We start from the raw sequence: 27,647 nt of genomic DNA, 5'->3' as shown, positions 1-27,647 counted from the left end.
AACCCAGGAAACAGTGGAAGAAAGAGGAGAAGGATCATAAAAGCTCTTCTGTTGTTCCTGTGAACCTGGCATGGTGGTGCACACTGCCGAGCCAGAGACAGGCAGACCTCAGAGTCCAGCGTCAGCCTGGTCTGTCTAAACACCGAGTCCCAGACCAGACAGGACTACACAGTGAGACCAGCCTGCCATATGCCAGGGTCATTGTGTTGAAAATACTAAAGATTATCTAAGTAGGCAGTTGTTTCTGGAGTATCAAATTATTTTGGATCCCTCCATGCTACTGTAAAACCATTATATCACCAGTACCACTTAGTAGCTTAACGTCTTGCATCTTAACATGTGCTTTTAATTTTTTGCATTACTTTCAGTACACATGTTGATGCATATACTTATTTATAGTAGTATGGTTTATATACTTTCTTAATAATACATAGCATCCTAGTTGCTTCCTGCAGAAACAGCTTGGGAGGGAGGGTTTGTTTCATCTCCGTCACCGAGGGAAGTCTGGACAGGAACTTAGAGCAGACCACAGAGCACTGCTGCTCACTGGCTTGTTCTCCATGGCTTGCTCGGCCTGCTTTCTTACACAACCCGGAATCACCTGCCCAGGGCTGGCTCTGCATGAGTGGGCCGGGCCCTCCCACCGCAGGCAGTCATTAGTCAAGAAAATGCCCACAGACTTGCCCATAGGCCAGTCTCTCAGTTGTGGTTTCTTCTTCCCAGGTGATTCTAGAAAAGCCCCCCCCTTTTTTTTTTTCAAAAAAAGTAAATAAATTAAAAGATGCTCATTTATCCTGATTGGCATATAATGGGAAAAAATAAATATAATGCTTAGATTGATGGTGGGAGGAAAGCATTTATAACTCAACATAGGTAATTAGAAAATGCATGGATCACCTAGGAAGGAGAAATAGATGAGATCCCCTGGGTAAACTGAGTGGTGGTGGGGTAGCGGGGAGGGGATGGAAGATGAGAACTCAAGAGAACAGGATGGTTGAGTTGGGGGAGGGATGGAGAGAAGAGAGAGCAATGAAAGAGATATCTTGATAGAGAGAGCCATTATGGGGTTCGGGGGAAACCTGGTGCTAGGGAAGTTCCCAGGAATCCACAAGGATGACCCCAGCTTAGACTCTGGCAATAGTGGAGAGGGTGTCTGAGCTGGCCTACCCTGGTAATCAGATTGGTGAATACCCTGTCATCATACAGCCTTCATCCAGTAACTGATGGAAACAGACAAACAGATCCACAGCCAAGCACTGGGCCGAGCTCCTAGAGTCCAGTCAAAGAGAGGGAGGAGGGATTATATGAGCAAAGGGGTCAAGGTCATGATAGAGCAATGCACAGAGACAGCTGACCTGCGCTAGTAGGAGTTCACTGACGCTGGACTGACAGCTGGGGAGCCTGCATGGGACCGAACTAGGACCTTTGAATGTGGGTGACAGCTGTGTGGCTTGGTCTGTTTGTGAGACCTCTGGTGGTGGGACCAGAATTTATCCTGGGTGCATGAACTGGCACCCATTTTTTGGAGCCCATTCCCTATGGTGGGATACCTTGTTCCCCTTGATGCAGGGGGAGGGGCTTTGTCCTGCCTCAACTTGATGTGCCAGGCTCTGCTGACTCCCCCCAAGGGAGGCCTTACCCTCTCTGAGGAGTGGATGAAAGGTGGGGGAAGGTGGTAGGAGGAGGGGAGGGAGCAGAACTGTGATTAGTATGTAAAATGAAAAAAAAAATTGAATTAAAAAATAATATGCAAAGAAATCAATATAAAAAGAAAATATTCAAAATAATTTTATTTTCTCTCCTGTTGTATTTGTTTGTTTGTTTAATGTAGTGGCGATTGACCCTAGTGCTAGGCAACACACTTCCACTGATCTACATCCCCAGATCTAAATTGATATGTTAAAAGGCACATTATAAATAATGTCTAGCGGGGCGGTGGTGGTGCACGCCTTTAATCCCAGCACTCGGGAGGCAGAGGCAGGTGGATCTCTGTGAGTTTGAGGCCAGCCTGGTTTACAAAGTGAGTTCCAGGAAAGGTGCAAAGCTACAGAGAGAAACCCTGTCTCGAAAAACCAAAAAAAAAGAAAAAAAAGTCTAAACTCTTGTCTGCTGTTAGAGAATGGAAAAATGAGAAATGGCTAAGTACGATGAATGGGCCGGTTCTTTGGTGCCTTTAATAAAACCATCACATCATCTATATGTATAGTTTGATTTTTCGAGACAGGATTTCTCTGTGTAGCCCTGGCTGTCCTGGAACTCAATCTGTAGACCAGGCTGGCTTTGAATCCACACAGATCTGCCTGCCTCTGCCTTCCAGGAGCTGAGATTAAAGGTGTGTGCCACCACTGTCCAGCTGAAGTTTACCAGTTCCCCTCTTTTTTCATTTTGTTAGCATCAGGGATTGAACCTGGGACATCGTAGTGGAAGTCAAGAGATCTCCCACTGTGCTATAGCTCCTGCCCTCCAAAGACTTCTTTGTTTGTTTTGAGACAGGGTTTCTCTGTGTAGCCTGGCTGTCCTGGAACTCACAGAGACCCATCTGCCTCTGCCTCCTGAGTGCTGGGATTAAAGGTGTGTGCCTGACTGATGTGACCCTTTAATATAGTTCCTTGTGTTGTGGTGACCCCCAACCATAAAATTATTTTGTTGCTACTTCATGACTGTAATTTTGCTACTGTTAGGAATGGTAATGTAAATATCTGTTTTCTGATGGTCTTGGGGCGATCCCTGTTGGTACCCCACAGGTTGAGAACCGCTGGTCTAGCTGTTAAATATTGACAGATACCTCGCATAGAGTTCGCCTTGAGTGCTGTGCCGTGCTGAGCTGCACTACTGTGGTGTAATGGGAGGTTGTCAGCTCCACTGTGTTATGGGATATCACCAATATGTGTGATTTGTCATTGATTGACATTTCATTATGCAGTCGTACATGACTAATAGGAAAAGTGTACAGAACCAGTGCTGCTTGTTGATATTTTAGTGGAAATACTTTGATTTTTGTTCCTTTAAGATTATTAAATACAGTTGTGCATAGTGAAAACCAAACCTTCAACAGTACAATTGTACATAAAATGAAGAGTACAGGCTTTCCTTTTCACTGTCTGTTTTCAGTTTCCCTTCGCTTCTCAGAAGTAAGCGGAACTGTTAACCCTTTCATTTTATTCTGTTGCTCAGGATGAAACCTAAGGCTTAGGGGTGCCAGTGAGATGTCTCGGCTGGTAACCAGAAGACAAAAATTGGAGGGCCATACATTATGTCCCTGTTATTAGAACAAGCCATGGCGTGATTTATATTTACCAGATAATCAGACCACAGTTATGGCAGTCATCTGGGACCATCTTGTGACTGGTTCTGGTGTTTGTACTCTGAGGATATTATTTATTAAAATAACCACGCATCTGACTGTCTGCCCTGGTTATTGAAACATTATATTGTATTTGTTAAAATCCCTGATAACTATTAGACTTCCCTATATTCCTAATCCTGTCTCCTTTGCTTAGTGTGTTCCCGCACCTACTCCCACCCCTACCCCTTCCCCCCCTAGCCTTTTTAAAAGTTTCTCTGTGTAGCCTTGGCTGTCCTGGAACTCTGTAGACCAGGTTGGCCTTGAACTCACAGAAATCTTCCTGCCTCTGCTTCCTGAGTGCTGGGCCTAATTAAAGGGTGCATCACCACCACCTGGCTACCTTTGCTTGTTTTCAAACCCACTCTTAACTACTGGATTTCTCTGGAGTGTTTTGAAAAAGTGTTGTTGGTGTGAAGTTTTGAAGTCTTAAAAGGCTTTTGCTTGATGACTTGGAATTTGGGGCCAGTTAAGTGAGTCTGGTAGTTTATATATGTTAGTTACTTGTTAGTGATGGTTTATAACAGAATGCTTCTGTAGACCTCAGATAATTAAGACAGGAATGGCAGTCATCTTACAATATGTTTGAGTTTATATTTATGTTTGTTTACTCTTTGAACTAGTGCTGTGTTTAGTATTCTATTTGATTCATTTTGAATTCCATGTTTTAGCTGTCTGGTATGTTCATTATAATGTGAATTTCTTCTGGTATTTCATATTTCTGTAGTTGAAATATTATCAAAAATAATCAGCAGTGCATGGCATAGTGAAAATGTTTACATATCATTGAGACTAAATATATTTCCATTTTTCTTGTAATTATAACTTTAAGTCTAGAAGTAGTATATGGAAAAATGAAAACTGTGTTGTTTCTTTTTCACACGCAGAAAGGATGAAAAGGAATATGCGTTGAAGCAAATCGAAGGCACAGGAATATCCATGTCGGCTTGTAGAGAGATCGCGGTGAGTAGATAAGAGGGCACATTTTCATATAAATTAATATGTTTCGTATAAAATATGCATTAATGTGTTAATGTAGTACTTAATTGTATAATGAATGGTAATTTCATAGATTTAATTTTAGGATATTTTATATAAAATGGGAAAATCTGTAAACTTAAAATCACAAGTCATTTTTGAGCATTTTCTTAATGATATTTGAGATTTGTAATTTAGAGATACTGAATAAATGATGATTTAACTAAAATTATGGCATATAATTGCTTTAGTGAATAATTATTAAAGTTTATTTTTCTGTAATTTTGTCTAATATTTCTTTTTAAAAATAAGTTTTAAGAGATTTTGTTTGTATGCATGAGTTTATGTGTACCATGCGTGTGCTAATGCCCAAGGGGTCAAGGGGTGTCAGATCCCTTGAACTAGAGTGACAGGCATTTGAGCTGCCTGATGGAGATGCTGGGGTATGAAGCTGGTTCCTCTGTGAGAGCAGTAAGTGCTTGGAACCACCAGGCCGGCTTGCCAGCCTCAAGTCTGATATTTCTTTACAGTGAAGGGGCTATATTATTAAATCTCATGTGGCTTAATTTTTTCCTAAAATGTATGTGATAGATCTTACTAATTACCACAAAAATCAGACCATTATATTAGGGTAATTCTTTAGAGAAGGGTGGTTCCTTTCCCTGTCTTACTGTGATAGACCCTTGCAATAAAGGCAGGGCGGTCATAACTGCTGAGAATTTTCTGTTTTCTTTTTCTTTTTCTTTTGTTTTGTTTTGTTTTGTTTTTCAAGACAGGGTTTCTCTGTGTAGTTTTGGTGCCTGTCCTGGATCTCGCTCTGTAGACCAGGCTGGCCTTGAACTCACAGAGATCCACCTGGCTCTGCCTCCTGAGTGCTGGGATTAAAGGCGTGCACCACCACCACTGCCTGACTCTGCTGAGGATTTTCTAAGTATTAATCCACTTAACTTTTACATTCTGTGAAATAAGTAATTTTAGTATACCTATTTCATACCAGAAAACAGGCAAAAATCTAATTCTGGTTTTGAAGGCTTGCTTTTACAGTTTCTAATTTTAATTCAATAAAGGTTTTTAAATGGGCTTTATGTGCTTATACATTTATTAGAGACTATTCCCTCTAAATTGTAAGTATTTAAATAAGGTTTGCGTAGTAATTCTTAAACAGTTGTTTACATTTTTCATATCCATTAGGTATGTGTGTGTAGATTAGCGTTATTAAGGGAAAGTGAGAAAACTACGGAGAGCAGGAAGGATTCCAAGAGTGGAATACCAGGTCTCTCTGTCTCTCTCATTCAGAGACAGGTCTTACTATATAGCTCTGGCTGGCTTGGAACTTGTTACGTAGACTAGGTTTGCCTGGAATTCACAGAGCTCCTCCTCCTTCTGCACCCCCAAGTGCTGGGATTAAAAGTATGTAGCACTATGCTGGCAAAGATGTCTGTTTTAAATGTAACTCTTATATTACATACCCACAGTTCCATGTTTCTGCCTTATTCACTGGAAACATTCCACAACTCTTAGTCATAAGAAAAAAGTGTGGTGCAAAAAAACTCACAACAAAAACCCCCATAACACTGGCAGGAAGGCTTGGGTGTCTGGCCAGGCGGTAAGGTAGTCATAAGTCCAGTTTCCTCGCCTGTTATTGCTTAGTTTTGCTGGGCGATTGGTAGAAGATTGGCGTATAAGGGAGTTGGGAATCAGACCAAGGACTGGTAGCTTGGAGACACTACAGAAAGCAGCATTAATCAAAGAGTAGAATTGTCCTCCCCCCACCCCCCATATGTCGTACATTGCCTGGCCAGATATTTTCTGGTTGATATGAGGGCATATAGTTGAAAGACTTTTGATGTAATTAGGAAGGAACATTTTACTTATTCTGAAATTATGGTGAATAAGGCAGGTTTGGGTATTAGAAAAAGAACTTGTAGCTGGATCATGAACTTGGGATTGTATGCAGGAAGACAAGAAGTTTAAGAATCAAAATGCATCATCATCTCAAGGCTCACTAAAGGACAATGCCACATCACCATATCACTATGTAAAATTTTTTTTTAGTGTGTGTGTGTGTGTGTGTGTGTGTGTGTGTTTTGCCTGTGTGGATGTCTGTGCACTATGTGGTTGTCTAGTGTCTAAGGAAGCTAGAACAGGCTGTCAGATCCCCTGAAACAGGAATTACATACATTGTGACCCACTGTGTGGATTCTGGAAATCAAACCTCAGGTCCCCTGGAAGAGCAGCTAGTGCTCTGCTGAGCCATCTCTCTAGCCCATCACTGTTATTTTGAAACAGTGTTTCACATTGTAGCCAAGGCTGGATTTGAACTTAGTATTTAGCCCAGGCTGGCCTTGAACTTCCTGCCTCAGTTTCCTTCCTCAGTATCTCCTGTGCTGGAATTATAAGGTGAGAACTTTGACACCTGGTGCCATATCACTGTTTATTCCATTTGGAACTTAGAGAAAAATCTGAAATATAGCTTTGTATAATGCTTTACAGCTTCACAATTTGCTATAACAGGGTGTAATTTTGGATATGAACATGCCAGGAGCATGTGAATGTTAGCATTTTAGGTTGAGATGACAGAAAAGTTCAAGTGTAAAGAATCTTATCTTTGTGGCCTGTGTGATCATATAATTGCTACTTAGAAACATAGTAAATATCATTGATTCAGATTCCGCTAGTTTGCTTCATGGTTATAGAATTTAAATATGTTCGTTATAAAAAATATCAGTTGCTATAGAAAAGGATGGTGTAAAAACATCTGGTATACCAGCACTTAATCTTTATTACTATTTGTGTATATATTTAAGACTTTTTCTTTGTAAAAATTGCCCCCCCTCCAAAAAAAAAAAAGTCTGTTACCATTTTGTGGAGTGTGCTTTAATCTAAAGTAATGCAAATGTAAATGTAAATTTCAATTATAAAGTTGGTTGGACAGTTTCTTTTTCTTTTTTTTTTATTATAAATGTTTGGCTGGTAGCTCAGGCTTATTACTAACTAGCTCTCTTACATTTAAGTTACCCCATTTCTAATAATTTATGTACCGTCATGTGGCCTGTGGCTTACTGGTGCTCTGGCATCTTGTTTCTTTGGCAGCTGCTGGCAGCTACCCCAACTCTGCCCTTCTTCATCTCTAGTTTGATTGTACCACCTAACCTTATTCTGCCTGGCTACTGGCCAAAACAGCTTTATTCATCAACCAATGAGAGCAGCACATATTCACAGCATACAGAAAGACCATCCCACAGCAGCATATGTTAATTTATACATAATGTACTTCATTATGATTATGACATTTTCTTTTTTTTCTTTTTTTTTTTAGTTAAAAGGGAGGTTTATTTTGTGGGGTAACTTACAAGTGAATGGCTAGTTTACAGAGTCTGGGAAAGGTGTAGCGCAGTCCGGCAGTGTTCTCTGGAGGACTCTGCTCAGTCTACCTCCAGTGTCCTGGGTCCAGGCATTAGAGCCTGCGCATCCAGATCTCGGGTCTTCAGGGTCCTCTCTTGGTCCCGCCTTGTAGGCGTGACAGTTACCGAAGCCTCAGTGGGGGTTGAAACTTCCAGATCAAGGCTGGAATGGCTACCCACTACAATGGGTTGGACAGTTTCTTGATCATTCTAGGTTATGTGGGGTATATAACAAATTGTAAGACGGAACTCCTCAGTACTCTTAAAAATCGAGATGTTTGCATAGCAAAGAGAGGCTAAAGGGATTAGTCAGGACAGCAGGCGGAAGAGTGTAGATTAAAGAGGTGCCTTAGTCTTTGTGGACTGTTCAGATAGAACAGTAGACACTAGACGTCATGAAAGCATCTATTTCTGACACTTCTGAAGACGAGAACGTCCAACATTGATTAGGGCACTGACAGTCTATCTGGTATGGTTCCCTGTTTATGGGTTGTTGACATCTTTTTCTTCTGTCTACTATGGTTGAAAGGCTACAAGGTATCTCTCTGGGGTCTTTTAGAAGGGAACAAGTCAGATTCACAAGGGCTTTGCTCTCTGACTTAATCACCTTCCACCTCACAGAGAACCCATGAAGTGGTGACTTTGGTTTAGGGGGTAAGATGTCAAGACTGGCGTTGGGACTGAGGCACATAAACATTCCGATTAGGACTGGGATGATGGCTGGGGTAGAGTGCTTGGTGAGCGAGTCTGGAGACTGACTTCATCCCTACCATCCAGGAAAAGCTGGGCGGGCCTGCCTGTATATTCAGTGTTGGGGGGGCAGAGACGGGTTCCCCAGAGGAAGAATCAGGTGCTCTGGGTTCAAGTGAGAGCCCTACCTCAGTAAATCAATCAGAGTGCAATCAAGGAAGACACTGATGCCCACACTGTGACCATACACACACAAACACAAAAATGGTGGGAACAGAAGCCTCATTTGTATCAGTGCCGGAGGCGGAGAGGTCAAGTCGTCCCCTTCCCCGGTGCTGAGAACTGAACTCGGCGCCTCCTACAGTGAGACAGCTGCTCAGCACCGAGCTGTATTCCAGCCCCAACCCTGACTTGTCGGCTTGCTGCCTGTCTCGGTCTGGCCTGCAGTGCTGAGACGTCCTACCTCCACTGACTTCTGCTTGGCTGCTATTTCCAAATGTGTGCATCCATCCACATTCCAGCTCCGGTGTTCCCAAGGTAACGGGCGGATAGCTGCTGTGCACGGTCACTTCCGTTCTTGTACTCACGTGCAGTGGGTCGGTGGGAATGAGACGGCCAGCGAAGGACTGACTTGTCTCGGCTTGTTTGCTCTGCTGCTCTGGCTGGCCAGGGCCGTTGGTAAAGTGCAGTGGAATGCTTGCAGCTCTTAGTATAGATGGAGAAGCCTTTGGTTTTTTAAAGTTATGAAACGGAGTTGGTAGAATGTATATTAGCTGATAATTAACTCTCAGAAAAGCTTTGAAATAGCCATGAATACAGCTGTTTAAATTTTCCTAATTTATCTCTACAGACTTAACATTATTGGGTTAAATTTCATGTATTAAAAGTGGAAAAGTGCATGGCGTTAGACAAGAATTTTAAGAGTTTTATAAATAAAGTTCGCATTAGCTATAAAAAAGTAGAGAAATATCTTGTTGGAATTATTTTATTATATCATTTTATGTTTCAGTGAGTCTAGATTTCCCTCACCCTGTGTCCAACTTTGTGAAAGTATAGATTTGTGGAACTAGATATATAACTCAGGATTTTACCCTTCCTGTAAAAGGATTAGATTTCTGTGAAAAGCCTCTAAAAGCAGACAGCTTTTTCAGAAGATATTTTTTAACAGGATGTTCTATGATAATTTTTCATAAAAAGTGACATGGCTTTTAGAGTAGAACTAAAGAATTTTATGTGATTTACTTGGAACAAAATCTCTGCTTTGGATGCTTTCTTCTTTTTCCTGGGTTTTTCGAGACAGGGTTTCTCTGTGTAGCTTTGGTGCCTGTCCTGGATCTCACTCTGTAGATCAGGCTGGCCTCGAACTCAGATCTGCTTGCCTCTGCCTCCCGAGGGCTGTTATCATAGGTGTGCGCCACCACTGCCTGGGATCTCTGAGTTTGAGGCTAGCTTCATCTGCATTGGGAGTTCTAGGCCAGACAAAGCCACATGCATAGTGAGACCTTGTCTCAAATAAACAAGCCAAGTGTATTCTTAGATACTAAAATATAAATTGTAGTGTGTGTGTGTGTGTGTGTGTGTATTTGTATTTGTGCATGCCTGTATGTGAGTGCTTGTGTGTATGTGTGCATACAGAGGCCAGTGGTAGCCATCAAATATCTTTCCTAGTTGTTTCCACCTGGGTTTTTTTGTTGTTGTTGTTTTGTTTTTTAAATAACATTTTTATTAATTCTTTGGGAATTCATAGTGTGTTTTGAACATATACACACAGCCTCAGCTCCTCCCTTATCTGTTCCCTCTACTTTCATCTCCCACATCTTAGTTTTTTGAGGTGCAGTTTCTTCTTTAATATGGAGTTTGCCAATATGGCTAGACTGGCTAGCAGCAAGTCCCAGGGATCCCCATCTCTGCCTCTCTAGCTCAAGGGGTACAGGCGTGCGCTGCCTGCTTGCCTGTTGTGTAAGCCGACAGTAGGTCCTCCTCTGGCATAGAGGCACTTCACCAGGCACTTCACTGACTGATCCATCTCCCCAGCCCCTAATCGGTAAACTTTGTTCAGTTAACCTAAATGAGATGAACATTTGGAGAGTGTGTGTGCAGGTAGGTACCCACATGCACGTATGGTGGCCAGACAACTACTCTCAGGAGTTGGTTCTTGTCTTCCACTTTGTTGAGGTCAAGTCCCTTATTTCTCCTTGCTGCACTGCATTCCACACTGGCCGGCCATGCTGGACTCCCACGACCACCTCCCATTTCATCTCAGAGGTGGAGTGCAGAGATCACAGAGGCTTGTTTGTATGTACACACTTGCAGGCATGCATGGCATGTGTGTGGAGGTCAGAGGGCAACCTGTAGTCTTGTATAATATTAGCGGACCAGCCTTTTACATATCCCAGGGGCTCAGGAGAGAGAACTACTGACGGTGAGGATTATTTTTGGGAAATAGAATCTCAGCACACCGAGCTCTATAGTCCACTTGCTTTAATTCCTCTGGCATAACATCCTATTTACACAGCTTCAGTTCTGTTCTCGTGCCTAGCTCCTTTCTTGCCCGATTTCTCTCTATATTTATCTACTGCTCCCTCTAAGTTCTGTCTTAATTCTCTCATCTTAATTCTGCCTCATCTAGGTCCTTTTCATCTCATTCTTACCCAGCTAGTACTTCCCCATCTGACTCTTCCTCATCTTCCATCTCATCCACACGTTCTCTCTGGTCAAAATCCTCCTTGTCCCTCTCTGTTCTCCGTCTCTAAGTTCTCCACATTCCTCCTAAGTCTCCCAGGAATCCAGATATAAACCCAAGCAATAGCAAGCCCCTAGTTGAGCAAGGTCACCAGACTTGAATTCTATGGGGTCATAAAGGCAGGTAAGAATTTTCCTCAGGCAGTGACCACCAGGCTTTCTTTTACAACCCAAAATGGGATTGGTGAAAGAGGAGGTCACCTGAGTGCTAATGACTGGTTAGTACATCAAAAAGGGGACCTTTGTGCTCAGTCTACATTCCTAGAAGTGGTTAGGAAAGAAGTTAGGGGTCTGTTAGTAAGGTTGTATAAGAAAGGAGGGTCTCACCCTAAATTGCACAAGAAATAAAGCTATCCGCCTGACCTAGGAGACAGGTGTTGTTTGTATGGCCTTGGATGCTTGATAGGCATTTTATTTAGATAAATACACTGTTAGGAGTTCTTGGAAGCACACAAGAAAATCATTTTAGGAACCAGCTAATATATATACATACAAAAACTAAACTATCACCAAGACTCCTTAAGCCACGGCTTGACCTTTGGAGCAGTCCTTTTCCAAGCAGTAGCTTTTGTGACAGCAGCTGGATTCCGTGACGTTCTCCTGCGGCCTGCAGTACTATGTGTGTCGGTTTCTTCTCCGCACTGTGTGGGTTCAGGGATGGAACTCAGATCGCCAGGCTTGGAGGCAATTGCCTTTACCTGCCAGCTTCTTGACTCTCAAAATATGACATTAAAATGGGGGGAGCCCCAAACAATATTAAAGACAGATTCCTTGGGTTTCATTGTAAGGTGGGAAAGAACTTGGATTTTTGGATTTAAATAGATTTGGGGTTGTGTAGACTCCGCCATGCCTCTTGCATGTCTTGAACAAGCTGATAGTGGTGCTGGGACCTGTTTTTCCTATTTTTAGGTAGCTATAGAGATGAAGTTTTTGGTTTTTTTTTCTTTGAGACAGGGTCTCTTTGTGTAGCCTTGACTGGCCTAGAACTCATATAGACCAAGGCTTAACAGATCCATGTGCCTCTGACTCCATAGTGCTGAGATTAAAAGTGCATTACTATGCCCAGGCTTTTTTTTCCTTTTCTTTTTGTGATAAGCTTTATTTTTATGTTATAAAGGGTTTATTTTTAGGCCACAATTCAAGGTACAGCCCATCATGGAGGGAAATGAAGGGGCAGGGGCTGAAAGCAGTGTACTCTCGTTTCTCAGAAGTTGAATTTGCTAGGATTGTGGGAAAATACATTGCGGGTGTCTTTAACAGAAGTCTGCTAAATACTTCTTGTCTGTCTGTCTAAATAGGTAGGTTCTAGCTATGTAGCTTGCCTGGAACTCACAAATGGATTGGCCTTGAACTTGAGGCAGTCTGCCTGCTTTTGCCTCTCAAGTGCCGGATTATAGGTGTTCACCACCATGCCACCACATCAATACTCCTTCCAGAAGTTCAGTACTTCTTTGAAGAATGCTAAATTATTTTGAGGGTATATTACAACAGAAAATATGCTTGTCTCCTTCAGCTGTACCAGTTGGTATGACTGGGTCCTGCTTTTTGTGATACTTGTACAGCAAAATTTGTATGCATATAAAAGTCTCCTGAGTTTTTGAAACATGAAATATCCCTTTCCTCAGAAAATGTTGAAATAAATGGTCCTGGGGCTACTAGCCTATTCTACCAAAACTTAGTCTCTCAGGTGACCGGGTGGGTTAGGCTGTCTAGAGTTAGAGCTCTTGTCTGCTTATCACTGGTGTTGGAGGAAAGCACATTCTTATAGTTTTAAGTGCTTGTTTTGTGATCTTGGTGCTTGGTTGGACTCAGTGCTGAAGTGCGATCCTAATCAGTCTTAACAATAAAAATCCGGAGTCAGATATTTAGGGTGAATGCTGAAAGATCAGGGAAGCAGAGCAGCGGCCACTAGAGACTTCTTACCCCTGTGAATCCTCAGACCGAATGGGGGCCTGAGATCCCGTCTCCACCCACCTTATATTCCTGTCTCCACCTCCCTAGTGCTGGGATTGAAGGCGCACACACCACAGCTGTGCTCTCACGGGTTCTGCCACTCAGCTCCGGCTCTATAGGAAACGCATCGAGGATTAAAGTTCTGAACTTCTGTTTTTGAGACAGGGTCTCACTCTGTAGCTGAAATTGGTATTAAATTCTCATCCTTCTTCCTTGGCCTTCCAGACGTCCGGCCTGAATTAAAGTCTTAGAGCGCTAGGGCACATCTTATCCTGTCATATTTAGTGACGGTGTCAGGCGGGCCCTTTGAGGTGCCCGGGGTGTGAAAACTGGAATAGCGACCGGAAAAATGAGACAAATGCTGGGCTTAGGTGGCAGCCAAGAAGAAGAACCAGAAACTGTCCTGCCCAAGCAGTGTGACCTGGAGCCAGCGTGGATAACAAGAAAAAGAAGACAGGAGTAGAAAGCTCCAGGTGGACGGGGCTTGGAGGCGGCTGGCGGGGTATCACGTGTAAGGGGGCGGCTGACGGGGTATCACGTGTAAGGGGGGTGGGGTGGCGGCACACAGTGGACAAGGCAGCCTGGGCAGGGGAAGCCCACAGTTGGGAGGGGACGCCAGAGTGCACAGGACAGCAGGACGTAGTGTGGCCGAGAGGAAGGAGTCCCTCCAGCACCAGTGGGCTGTCATAAAGACGGTCTCACTTATGCTGGCTGTGCTTACTTCTCGTGATAAAGGTGCTTATGGAAAGCCTGGGTCGGCCAGCGCAGAGTCAGGAGGAGGCTGGGCTTATAAGCTGCCCACAGGAATTAGACTGCATTTCGAAAGCACGAAGCATAAATTTCAGTTTTATAAGCTTCTTGGCATACTGATCAGGTCTGGTCATCGAGAAGATTGACTCTCTTGTTTTTCTTAGAAGAATGTTTTAATTAATTGGAAATTCTACAGCTTGTAGATTTTTGTGATACATATTTTTTTGAGGGGGTGGTGGGTGATCTGCCTTTCTGGTAAGTCTGCCAAGACATTTTATATTTCTTATAGTAAAAAACCAGACACATAAGCTCATATTTACCTGTGGTTTCAGTCTTGAGATGTGGCCAGCACGGGGTTCATTTGAGTGTTTTCTTGTTCAGCTTTTAAAATTACCCCAACCCATACTGTATCTGTTTCTCTTTGTGTTGGACATTAAGTCAGGGCTGCATGCAACGTATGTAAGTATGTGGTCAACTACCCAGCTCCAGGATTCCTAAAAGTTAAGATTTTTCAATGTAATGATCCTATCATGTTATCAATTAAATATATTTTAATACTTTATGGCATTCTTGTTTGTCCTGGTCAGTTTCTGCATTTTATGTCTTTGTTAATTTATGTTAAGTGCTGCCTGTTTTGTTATCTTTCTGGAAATCTTAAAGAACCTTTTGTTCTCAACATACTGAGAAGGGAGCATCCAGAGGGATGGTCAGATTCATTTGGTCTGCTGTACTCTTTTCCAGTATTATTTACTTTGACTTTTTTGAATTTTGTTGTCTAATAATCAGCACAGTTAATTTGAGATGACCCTAAAAGTGTAGATATATCAGTTTCTTCACACACACACACACACACACACACACACACACACACACACACACCGTCTCAATGTGCTGTTGTCTCAGTATGAACAAAAGAGAGCATGCTGAAAATAGGCTTCTGGAGTTTGGACAGGTTAAGTTGGTAATAATTGAAATAAACATTTAAAGTATATAGTGAAAATTACTTCCTTCCACACCACTAGATGGGCTTTAAGTTTGTGTCTTAAGATTCTAGTATCATTTAAATCTTTCTATATTCCCAATGACTGGTCTCTGAAAAGTTTTGCATAGAGTGTATTTTGCAAATGATTTAAGAGAAGGATAATATATGCATTTTCAAAGTACAACCCTCTGATGGGAAAGGTTCCATTGGTTTTATTACAGTTTACTTTAACTTGTAGTACATGTTCTCAACAGTACTGCAGGTCCACTGTAGATGTAACCAACCGTCTTATAAAATAAGAAACACAGAACCAGTGCAAAGAAGAAAGCCAAGAGATCAGAGCCAAGAGCCTTATCCGCCTGCTGCAGCTAGCCTCTTTAGCCAAGAGACCTCTCCAAAAAGAGACCTACTTCCTGTCTGTCTGTTTTATATAGACTTCCTCTTCTGCCTTCTCATTGGTTGTAAACCCAACCACATGACTGCCTCGTCACTGTCTGTTGTACAGCCCTCCAGGTCTTCTATGGTATTGAGATTAAAGACGTGTGTCTCCAACGCTGGTTGTATCCTTGAACACACAGAGATCTACCTAACTGCCTACCAAGTGCTGGGATTAAAGGCGTGAGCCACGAACACCCAGTTCTGCTATGGCTTGCTATTAGCTCTGACCCCAGGCAACTTTATTTATTAACATACAAATAAAATCACAATTCAGTACAATTAAAATATCACCATAGTCCACATAGAAACAACCACAACCACAGTGTATGGTCTCAACAGTACAGTAGGTCTACATAAAAACAACCACAGTGTATGGTCTCAACAGTACAGCAGGTCCACATAGAAACAACCACAGTGTATGATCTCAACAGTACAGCAGGTCCACATAGAAACAACCACAACCACACAGTGTATGTTCTCAACAGTACAGCAGGTCCACATAGAAACAACCACAACCACACAGTGTATGACAATCTGCAAATATACATTAGGTAGTGCTGCCATTTATATCTGTCTTAACATATAAATTGTAGTTATGGCAATGAGAATAATTTAAAGGTGCTCTATATTCACATCGCCTATGTTATGCTTCTTAGAGTTTATGTACATGAGATGTGTATTTTTGATTTGGTATAAGCTACTGTTGTAGTTTTCTTGTCTTTTTGTAAAGAATTTTCTGAAGGAATGATAATTTCTCAAGAATTGTGAGTAAACACACTTGACATTTTTCTGGAAAGGGTTTTTTTTTGTTTTTGTTTTTGTTTTTTTGGAGGGTGTTGTCATTTGTTTGATTTTGAGACAGGCTCATGCTTTGCAACCCAGGCTGGACTTCAATTCTTGATCCTGCTTCTTCAGCTTCCCAACTGATGGACTCTCTGACTAAGGTTAGGTTTTCTCTTTTAATTTAAATACGTATTTATCTCTGTGTGCACACATGCATGCATGTAAGCATGTCATGATGCACATGTGACGGTCACGAGACAACTTTTGGGAGTTGGTTCTTTCCTTCCTCCCCATGAATCCCAGGAATTAAGCTTAGGGCCTCAGGCTTGGCAGCGGGTACTTCCACTTGCTGAGCCACCCTGCTGGTCTGTAAAGGCGGATCTTTTTAATCCAGTGGAGGGGACAGGCTAACGGGCACCTGTACAGCTCCCTGAACACGGAGATGCCGAGCTGGTGCCTATGAAGAGCCTTCACTCGGACTGAGCAGACCTGTGTTTGTGTTACAGGAAGATACTCTGTACACTGCCGAAGGAGAAAGGCAAACACCAGTGCTGTGAGTGGAAGTGGACACAACTCCCCACCTAACCTGGAGCTGTCTCTTATTGGTAGCCCCTCACAAAGGAAAACTAATTTTCTTCAGTGGAGTCTCACTCCACTCTTAAGGCCAGGCCCATACAGTGAACTGCGTGGTATTTTTAAGGTTTTTTTTTTTTTTTTTTTTTTTTTTTTTTTTTTTTTTTTTTGCCTCATAATGATTTGTCTGGGCATTTTTTTCTTACCCTACAGGCGTTTTGTTTGTATACTATGGTTTCTGATTTTGTGTTTTAGGAGATGTCTGTGTATATAAACATGTGCCTCGGCCGGGCGGTGGTGGCACACGCCTGTGTAATCCCAGCACTTGGGAGGCAGAGGCAGGTGGATCTCTGTGAGTTCGAGGCCAGCCTGGTCTACAGAGGTAGTCCAGGACAGGCTCCAAAGCTGCAGAGAAACCCTGTCTTGAAAAACAAACAAACAAACAAAAAACAAACAAAACCCAAAAAAACAAAACCCAATATACTCAAATAATCCAAAGAAGGCCCCAAAGTGGGATAGGAAGCCCCAATCAGCGTATATACAGAAAGCACAGAGAATCTGTGGTCTCACAGACCAGCACTGGGGTTGGGGTATGTGCCATCATGAGTTAGTGGAGGTTATACCATAATCTGAATATATTGTATGAAAAAAATCTATTTTTTTTTTCTTTTTTTGGTGTTTCAAGACAGGGTTTCACTGTAGCCCTGGCTGTCCTGGAACGCACTCTGTAGACTAGACTGACCTCAAGCTCAGAGATCTGCCTGCCTCTGCCTCCTGAGTGCTGGGATTAAAGGTATGAGCCACTACTACCCTGTAAAACAAATAAACAAACAAACAAAAAAACTATTTCCAATAAAAAAGAAATAGGAGCTTTCAAAAAGTAGAAGTATTAATTTCCAATAAGAAAAGTGTTTTATCATGAATAATCAGGAAAATATTAAATAATTCCACAATAGGGATTTTTTTAAACATACCACATCAATAACAATATTAAGTGTTTTCAATGGAATGAAATACTGGAACTGTTATATAGCACTAGTAAATTGTAAATTACACTGTATTACTGACTAAAACAATGTATTTAGTAGTGATATAGGTCTGTTACTTTTTACCTCTGGATTTAGAGCCTTTTAAAAATATTTTGTGTGTGTGTGTGTGTGTGTGTGTGTGTGTGTGTGTGTGTGTGTTGAGTCACTGTTCTTACTGCTATGATAAACTAATTTATGTTATACTTAATATTAATTTGTGAATATCACAGTTCAGCAGCAGATTGTGAAAAAAAAAAAAAACCACAAGTTTTACCCAAATTCTTAAATTGAATTTAAACATCTGTGAAAGCTTATTAGTGTGCTACAAATAGTTTGATCCGGTAGTTGACTCTTAAACTTCAGGTATTTTTCTCTTGTTCCTTATGCACTTACTTGTTCTCATATTTTTCCTTTACATTTGTTTTTTAAAAGAAAGCCCTTCTATACATAACATGCAACTCTTAAGAACCTTGTAGTAAATATTCTTTGATCAATAGCAAAATTACTGCAACGGGTGAGCTTTTTCCCTCCAAGTCTCTGTCCCACTCTGGATTCTGAATAGTTTTCTCTTTGTGGGCAAAGTTTATTTCAGAAGTATCTAGTAGTCTTTCTTTCTCATGGGATTATAGATTTGTTTGCTATAGACAAAAATACATGTTCTTCCTAACTTAGATAAACATAAATTTAAGCCACTAGTTCAAAACATTTAAAAGATTTTCCAATATGCTGCCTGTCTTAGGGTTTCTAATGCTGTGATAGAACACAAGGAGGGAGGGTGTGTGCTCACGCCTTTAATCCCAGCACTCAGGAGGCAGAGGCAGGTGGATCTCTGTGAGTTTGAGGCCAGCCTGGTCTATAAAGTGAGTTCCAGGACAGCTAGGGTTATACAGAGAAACCCTGTCTGGAAAAAAACAACTGTAATGAGAAAACACTTGGGAAGAAAGGGGTTTATTCTCTTTACCCTTCCATCTCAGTCAGGGCAGGGATCTGGAGGCAGGAGCTGATGGAGAGGCCGTGAAGGAGAACTGCTTAACAGACTTGCTTTCTTATGGTACCCAGGGGTGACAGTGCCCACAGTGAGCTGGGCCCTTCCATGTCCGTCATCAGTCAAGAAGCTGGAACACTGGGCTTGCCCACAGCCAGTCTGGGGAGGACATTTTCTCAGCTGAGGTTCCCTTGTTCCAGATGACTGTCTTGTGTCCAGTTGATAGAATACTAACGAGCATACTGACTTGGAAACTCCTTCCCTCCCCCAGGGAATTTAAATTAGGTCTGGGGCATTTTCAGACCTTTCCTGTTATTAGTTATTATTTAATTAATTCCTCTCCCCTTTGCTTTGGGTGTCTGTGTTGGATACAGAGGCATCCCTGGACTGGAAGTCATGGTGCTTCAGTCCTTTGTCTCTGGGTAGAACATCTGATGATATCTGTCTATTATTCCAGACAACTGGCATTAATTTATTTTGCTAATGTACTCCTATTATCTTATAAAATATCTCTTAATACTTTGTTTCCCAAGTAAAGAAAGAATATGTGAAGCAATTCTGACATGATTATCTTGGCTGCATTGTGAAATCCTGGGATTATCTTTTTCCCAGTCAGATGGAGTCACTGACTGTTCTTTGAAGCTACTGGGATTTCAAAATGATACTGAAATGGGTTCCCATAGCAATACCCTACCAGTTTCTTTTGGCAAACACTGCATCTTTTTGCAAGTTAGATGGAGAAAGAGAAGTGTTTTCTGAGTTTATTTATAAAACCAGGCCAACAGAATGTAGTTGTTTAGGATTTTAGTCTTTATCTCTCAAGAGATAAAGGAAAGGACTGTTAGATGAAGCAAAAGTTAATGAAGGATTTTTACATTAATTTTAAAGTTAGCCTGCAGTGTCTCCTCCTCCTCCTCCCTCTGTCCTCCTCCCTTCTCTCCTTTCCCCTTCTTTTTGGTGTTTTGAGACACAGTTTCTCTGGGTAGCCCTGGCTGTTCTGGTACTTGCTCTGCAGACCAAGCTGCCCCTGAGCTCCGCCTGCCTCTGCTTCCGGAGTGCTGGGCTGAGAGCTGGGATTAAAGGTGTGCGCCACCACTGCCCAGCTGTGTGGTTATTCTTATGTAAAAGTTTATTTTTTTAAGAATGGAAAAAAAAAAAAGAGATTGACTTAAACAGCCCCACTCAAGCTCCGGAAGCACTCCAGTTTGAATAATGGAGTCCTGGTGAAGGTGCTCGTGACTGCCCAGACATGCTCGAGACTGGGGTAGGCCTGCCCAGTGGTGCCTTGAGAGACTGCAGCTCCTCAGGCTGCCTGGGATTTGGGGTGAGATGGCTAGGTTGAGTGGGGAGGGAAGGCCTACTGATCCCTACAGTGTGCTTTCCAGGGGAGGTTGCTTCTCACAGTCTGCCTGTAGCAGTACTCATTCAGCTCAGTATTTGAGTCTTTTTCTAAGAAGTATTAATAACATTAATCTGCTATTTTCTCTGTTTAGTTTTCTTCTCTCAATTTGACCGAGTGTTTTGTTAACTCAGACTTTTGAGGTTTTTCGGTATTTCAAAAGCAAACTTAATCCCATATTTTCTAGTTTGGGTCTTTTTCCTTGTTACTGTGTGAATTTTCAAAGCAACAGATTCAAAGAGATCCTTTGATACTAGCATAAATTAGATTTTAGGAAGTTAGTATTTAATATCCTTTAGATATTGGTTCATTTCGCAAATTCCACATACTCTGTATATAACAGAGAAAAACAGAAAGAATCTGTCCCAATGGACCTTACCTGGTAGGGATCAGTGGAGAGCCTTTCTCCTTGGCCTCCTTCACTCTACTCACAGGGTCCTGAGAAGCTTCCTCTGGCTGCTACGAGCCCCACACTGTGCAGCAGCATTCTGAACGATAGTGCATGTTTAGTCTCTCTCTGTCTTAGTTTGGAACATTTACTTTAGGCACAGAAACAAGAGGTCTTACGTACCGCCTCCTCTTGCAGTCAGTTTAGAGGAGCTCTTTCATGTTCAGGTTTGTCCTTCGTTTCCATGTCTGAAGTTCAGTCCAACCTCAGCTTCATTCTTACTTAAAAATGCTTTTGAAAGGAGATCTCAGTATGTGGCCAGGCTTGCCTCCAACTCCCACTGTAGCCCAGGCTGCCCTTGATTTGTATGAATATTCCTGTCTCGGCTTCCTGAGTGCCGCCGTTACAGGTAGGCGCTGTCAAGCCTGGCTGGCTCACTTTGGCCTTTACTGCCTGGGTTTAAATCCTTCGTATCTTTTTTTGCCTAACTTTTAGCAATAATGTTCTGTTCTGCTTGCCTCTCTGCCAGCTTGTCCTAAATATAGCCACTGGATTAATCTCAGACTGCAGACACAATTAGGTTACTCTTTAGCTGCAGAATCTTATCCTTGGAGACAGAACTCTGCAGTAGACACACATTGGTGTCCCTCAGCATCCTTGAGTTAGTCCATGTGGTCACTTGTGTCCTTTTTCCTTTCACATTAGGTGCTTGTTGATGGGAGGTTCTTCTTTTCTGTTCTGTTTCCAGATGCTGGAGGGGGAAAGGGAAGCTCAGGGGCCGTGGTTTAACAGTGGCGTATTGTGTGTCCAGGTGTGAAGAGACAGCTCTTGATTGCTGCTAATCTTGGTTGTTACTTGACACACTTGGGTAGAAGGAGCCTTAGTTGAAGAATTGTGTCTATCAGATTGACCTGTAGGATGTCTGTGGGATGTTTTCTGGTTGCTGATTAATCTAGGAGAGGCTGGCCGGCTGTGGGAGGTACCAACCACAGGTCGGCAGGCCTATGCTGTGTAATAAAGGTAGTGGAGTGTGAGCCTGGTGGCAAGCCGGTGAGCTGTATTTCTCTGTGATTTTCCTGTAGTTCCTGCTTGAGCTCCTTCCTCAACTTCCCTTAGACTGTGACCTGGAATTGTAAGCCCAGTAAACCCTTGGCTTAACTTGCTTTGGTCAGAGTGGTTAATCACAGTAAAAGAAGCAACCGGAAATGTTTCTGAATAGGATTGCTAAAGAGGCTGTCTCTGTGGCCCTGGGCCTGTGCTGCAGTTTGGTAAGGTCTTGTGTACTCAGTTGCATTATTGTCATTCTGTTTTGATTGTTCTTTTTAAACCAGTTTTCAAAGGGTGTTTATTGTATGTGGCCTCCTAGCTTGTGGAATAAATGATCACCGTTTGTAGCAGATGTACTGTTACTGAACATTGTTAATCCTTTCCTAAACAATGAAAGGGAATATTCTAGTACTTGACAGAAATCAAAACACCCAGTTCACATAGGCAAACAAGCTCTCATGTGAGCTGAGTCCATGCTCTGTTCATGTACTTGTTGAGAGTTGAAGCACTGAAAGTCCTCGAACCCCGAAACAAAACAACAAGTAAAAGCAAGAACTAGAAGCCGCTGATAGGCTACCAAGCTTCCTGAGGAACAGCCACCTAAAAACCTCATCTGCTTTCAATGAAAATTCCACCCTTTATTGCTGTCACTGTAAATTATCAACCCTGCTTTAAGGAAGTAAGAAAATAATTCTAAGCCAAATACAAGTGATCATAGCCTAAGAAAAATACAGCTTTTCCAAATGACATATTCTGTCATGGAAAAGCTTGTCATGATTTTAAAATTGAAGTTTGATAAAATGTTTGAACTTATAGGTGGTCCTCTGTGTTCATTTTCCATTACAGCAACAAACTACCTGAGGTTGGTTAGCTTTATAAAGGGATTTGTTTTGGTCTTAGATTTTGTCTTAGAGTTTCTATTGCTTTGAAGACACACTATGACCACAGCAACTCTTATAAAGGAAAACATTTAATTGGGGTGGCGGCTTACAGTTCAGAGGTTTAGTTCATTATCATGTCAGGACATGGTGGCGTGCAGGCAGACATGGTGCTGGAGAAGGAGCTGAGAGCCCTGCATATTGATCTGCAGACAGCAGGAAGTGAACTGTCTGCCACGCTGAGCATAGCTTGAGCAAAGGAGACCTCAAAGCCCACCCCACAGTGACATAATAACTTCCTCCATCCAGGCTACACCTAACTCTGACAAAACCACACCTCCTAATAGTGCCACTCCCTTTGGGGGCCATTTTCTCTCAAACTACCACAGTTTTGGAGGCAGAACATCTAAGATCAGGTGACCCTGTAGTTCTGTCCTTCGGTAAGGGGCTAATTTCAGATGATATCAAGGTACAGATGCAGGTGGGAGCAAGATAGCACATTGCCAGTTGGAAACCAGGGAGTGACTAAGGGGTTGGGCTTCCCATATGAGCTGAGGACTCCATAGGAAGCACCGTAATCCTTGACTGGCATGCTCCCATTAACCTAACAACTTCTCACTTACTAGATCCCATCATGCCCCATTGAAGACTGTAACTCCAGCACATGAGCTGTTGGGTACAAACCACATCTTGTATACTTGAATTTATTTCTTATTTTATGTGGGCCAGGAAGAGAACCCAGAGCCTCATACATGCAAGGCATTTTCCTTCTGAGCTGCACCTCCAGCCTGAATTTGAGTCTTTTCTTTATAAAATGATTCATTTATGGGATTGCTTCTTTGCTTTTGCGAGCTTTGTTATGGATATCGGACACTTGTAAATGCTTAGATCAGTTGTGGCACACACAACCTCTCCACCCTCACCCTCCCGTTATCTGTGCAGTGGTTGAAACCAACAAGGAGAAGGAGCCTACAGTATCATGGACCAGAACCCTCTGATTTTTAGTGAAGCTGTGGTTTGAATATTTGTGTCTCCACGGCTGTCTTTACATTGGACTCCTGACCGCTATAGTAATAGTGCAGTTAGTGCCTTCCTAAGTGAGAGCCTCACTTCTTTGAAAGGTCATGAGAGGTTACAGTGAGAGAGGAAGGTTGTCAGTCACAGAATCTGCTGGCACCTTCATCTTGGAATTGCCAGCTTTCAGAACTGTGTGAAGTAAATTTGTTTGTAGGCCACCTAGTCTGTGGTAATTAGTTATAGATAGTAGCTCAAATGGACCTAGATAGAGGTTATTTCCATCTAGACTTGCCGTCTTTTGACTGAGGCCCTAGGGCCACTGCTGAGGCTTGTTTCAATGTGCTTGGCTCCTGACCTGGACAGTGACTGGTCAGGTCTATCAGTGACAGGCACAGGGGTCCCCACGCTTTCCCATGTGCATTGCTGACAAGCCCGAGCAGATCTCTTGGAAGCTACTCTTGGCACTTAGCCAGTGCGATGGAAAGACTCACATAATAAACTGCTTGAGATGGCCTCAAGACTAATTTAGCTTGTTTAAAAGTTACTGCTTTGTATTATTTATGCTTTCTGTGGTTACAGTGTTCTTCTCAAATGGTGTGGATTAAAGTGTCAAAATTAGAATTAATGTTGGAGACTTTGTCCCCGGATTATAAACTTTTAATGGCAAGCACATGGCCATCTGTGGGAAACAGTGACATTGAACGATGTCTTGGCATACATCAACAACAAATGGATGGTGTGCTTGTAAGAAGTTTTCTCTTGGACACTGTTTTGGGTCAGGTTCTGCTGTGTATCTGTATCACTACTTGACATGTAGAAATTTCAAGAGTATGGTAGCTCCTTAAAGTAAGTTTTCTGCCATGATTGTAAACTAGATTCAGAGTTGTGGATTGGGCCAGCCTGCTCTACATAGTGAGTTTCAGGACAGCCAGGGCTCTATTGAGAGATCGTGTCTCAAAACAACACCCCCCCCAAAAAAAAAGAACCCTGAATTATGGATTGGCTAGAATTCCTGCCAATGTTTCTTCATTCTGTAATGACATCAAGGTTGGTACTTATTTTCTTCCATAGATAATTGGAAAAGCCACCTTGTTTTTACCCCTAAGAGATTGGACTTCTTAGTGTTGAGGATCCTGGGTGATGTCCAGTTGCCTTTGTACATAGTGAATCTGTAAATCTGCTTTTCCCAAGGCAAAGCTTTCCCAGGAACCTGTTTCTTGGGCAGATTTGTAGTAGACGACTAGAGAGCCCGTTGTAGCACCAAGTTGTTACTTAAAACCAGTTTTGGTTTTTTTCCAGACAGGGTTTCTCTGTGTAACAGCCCTGGCTGTCCTGGATCTCGCTCTGTAGACCAGGCTGGACTCAAACTCAGAGATCCGCCTGCGCCTGCCTCTGCCTCCCAGTTGCTGGGATTAAAGGCATGTGCCACCACCAACCACCACTTAAGACTATTTTAATTATTGGTAAACTTTAACCTAATAAATTTACTTTCTTTATTATTATGGCGAATGTGCTGTGTGCTTGTGTGTGAACATGTGCTGGTAGAGCACAGTTTTGTGGGGCCGTTCTTTTCTTCCACCTTAATGTGGGTTCTGGGTGATTAAGCTTTGTCCACTGACCATCTCAGTCCGGCTTCTTGAATCCAAGGTGGTGATTCATTTTATACCATCTTAGTGGTTTCTTTGTTAAAACAGTAAAATGGGAGAATGTGAAAATTTTGTGTTACCCTTTCAAGTTAAAGATCGTATTGACAATGTCATCATGTTGCCAGAAGCACACGAAAGGGAAAACTTCTTCAGGGGATTGGTCAGAAAACCTGCCCTTCATGACCCTTACAGGTACACTGCAGGTAGGATGACAGAGTTGGGGACAGCAGGAGTCGTGATGTCAGGAGGTGATGTCCCCTCTGTCTTCTGGCCTCAGGGATAAAGCAGGAGGGAGCCAGCACTCCATAGGGGGCAGCAGGAGGCGCAGTGGAGAGTGGACAGCTTCAGAATAAATGGAAAGCTTTGCCCTCTCCAAGAACTGCATGAACTAGCACAATCTAAACCAGTGGCTCTCAACCTGTGGGTCTCGACTCTTTTGGGGAGTTCAAATGACCCCTTCACACCCCTAAGACCTAAGACCATCAGAAAACACAGATACATTATGATTGATAACAGTAACAAAATCACAGTTATGAAGTAGCAATGAAAGAAGTTTTATAGTTGGGGTCCACATGCCATGAGGAGCTGTATTAAAGGGTCGCAGCCTTAAGAAGGTTGAGAAGCACTGGTCTAAACCAACACTGCCTGTTGGAACTCCCTGTGGTGAGGGAAACGCCTGTTACTGTCCAACAATGAAGCCTCAAGTTTACAAGGGCTCTAAGTCCTCAGTGTAGGTAGAAACTAAATAATTAGATACTACTTGAAAACGGCCTCCTTCTGTATGTTTTTATATTGAAGAGTTAGACAAATGTAGAAAGGTATTCATTATAATACCTATGATATTAAACATGTAATAATCAGAACAACACCAAAGTACTATTTAAAATCACCTTTTATACCTAGACAGTGGAGTACTGGGACAGCCATTAAAACTGCTGATTAGTTTCTATTATGTCAAAAGGACTGGTTATAATTTTGGGAGGTTGAAAATGTTGAAAAGTATCATGTTTTGTGTATATGTATATTGATAAGTAGGATCTGGAACTAAGGCATCAGAACACTTACTTTAAACTGAGGAGGCTGTAGCTCAGTGGTGGAGTTCTTGTCTCGCATCAGCAGGGCTTTTGGTGACCTTATTACAGGGTGTGTAGTGAGGGGAAGGGGAAGCCGGGTTTATTTTACCTTTATTTTGTTATTAGCTGTGTGACTTTGTATGAGGCACCTTACCTTTTAGCTTCTGCAGTTTTTCTACTATGAAAGAGTGCTTCCCTTTTGGCTGGAACTGCTGCATTTTTTTTTTTTTTTTTAAATTTCCCTGTGATTCACCAACATGGCAAAGAAAATGAGAAAGAGGAATGCTCTCTAGGTCATTTAGAAACCATGAGATTGTTCCACTGGCCCCACACATGAATGCAGAAGAATGGTGACGCTGTGGCTGTCAGGAGGTGTGTTGTTTAAGGAATGCTCCATGAACATCATCACCTCCGCAGAAGTGGGGAGCGCACCTGCTGTGGCACCTAGGGCCATGTAGGCATTGCTGCATGTGTTGCATATCTTGAGCACTCGTGGGGAAAGATGGCTTCCCAAGACACAGGAAGGAAATTTATCAGAAAGACACCAAAGAGAAAAAAATATCTGAATTCAGCAAAGCCAGCCTTTGCAACCCGAGAAAAACAAGTTTGATGAGACTCGGTGGAAAGGATCCTGAGCTGATTGATCTATGCTTTTGGAATTCATGGCATAAGATGTGTTCAAAACAAAAAAGGACCTCTATGCTGCAAAGTGAATACCCAGCTAAAAAAGGCAAACCCAAATAACCCAAGTCTCTATCTTAATTGGGTTGTTTGCAAGATTCAATGAAATATTGTAGCTGTGTAGTTTAGCACAGGATCTAGGCCATTTACTTATGAAATACAATAAATATATATAATTATATACTACCTGTATACTTGTACATTTATATAATATAAATAATTAATATTTAGTATAGCAATCAATTTTAATACATTATACTTATTACAACTATTGTTTTAAATAATCAATTACTATATAACATTAATATACAATGTTCATATAATTCTATAATTTATTTAATTATGTAATATTATATAAAATACAGCATATACCAGCTCTTTCATGGTCGTGGTGATTGTTATTATTGTGAAATGTATATGCCAATAGAGACAAAGTTAGGAGGTATGAACCCAAATACTGTGGTTAATTGAATTACATGTATTTCTCTCTCTCTTCTCTCTCTCTCTCTCTCTCTCTCTCTCTCTCTCTCTCTCTTTTCAAACACGCATGAGAGAGAGAGAGAGAGAGAGAGAGAGAGAGAGAGAGAGAGAGAGAGAGAATATGTAAGGGAGAGAGATGCTGGTCTTGTATTTGAGCATACTTGATTTTTATAATTTTAAAATGCTTAAAACCTATGTGCCTGAATCAATATTTTTAGGCATATTGTTAAGTTAAAAAAAAACAAAATGACTCATGCTAAGTAGATGAAAGATTTATGATCTCTAATATAAATTCCATCATCCTATTTAAATTGCAACATCATTTTTATGGCTATAGGAAGGAGGATGGCTCATTGGTTAAGAGCAACGTCGCTCTGCAGGAGACCTCA

General features: G+C 42.0%; 1 protein-coding gene across 1 annotated transcript in view; it reads left to right on the top strand.

Moving 5' to 3' along the window:
- The window catches only part of Cdk19 (cyclin dependent kinase 19), a 128,112-nt gene that overhangs the window by 34,341 nt on the left and 66,124 nt on the right, over nucleotides 1–27,647 (top strand). The window contains exon 2 of the mRNA XM_037200413.1: nucleotides 4,231–4,306. Coding sequence (XP_037056308.1) covers nucleotides 4,231–4,306 — 76 coding nt within the window. The remainder of the gene's footprint in view (nucleotides 1–4,230; nucleotides 4,307–27,647) is intronic.

The sequence above is a fragment of the Peromyscus leucopus genome, chromosome 8a, assembly GCF_004664715.2.
Source record: "Peromyscus leucopus breed LL Stock chromosome 8a, UCI_PerLeu_2.1, whole genome shotgun sequence".
Classification (NCBI taxonomy): domain Eukaryota; kingdom Metazoa; phylum Chordata; class Mammalia; order Rodentia; family Cricetidae; genus Peromyscus; species Peromyscus leucopus.
The sequence above is the reverse complement of the archived record's forward strand: the minus strand, read 5'-3'. Positions and strand labels throughout refer to the sequence as shown.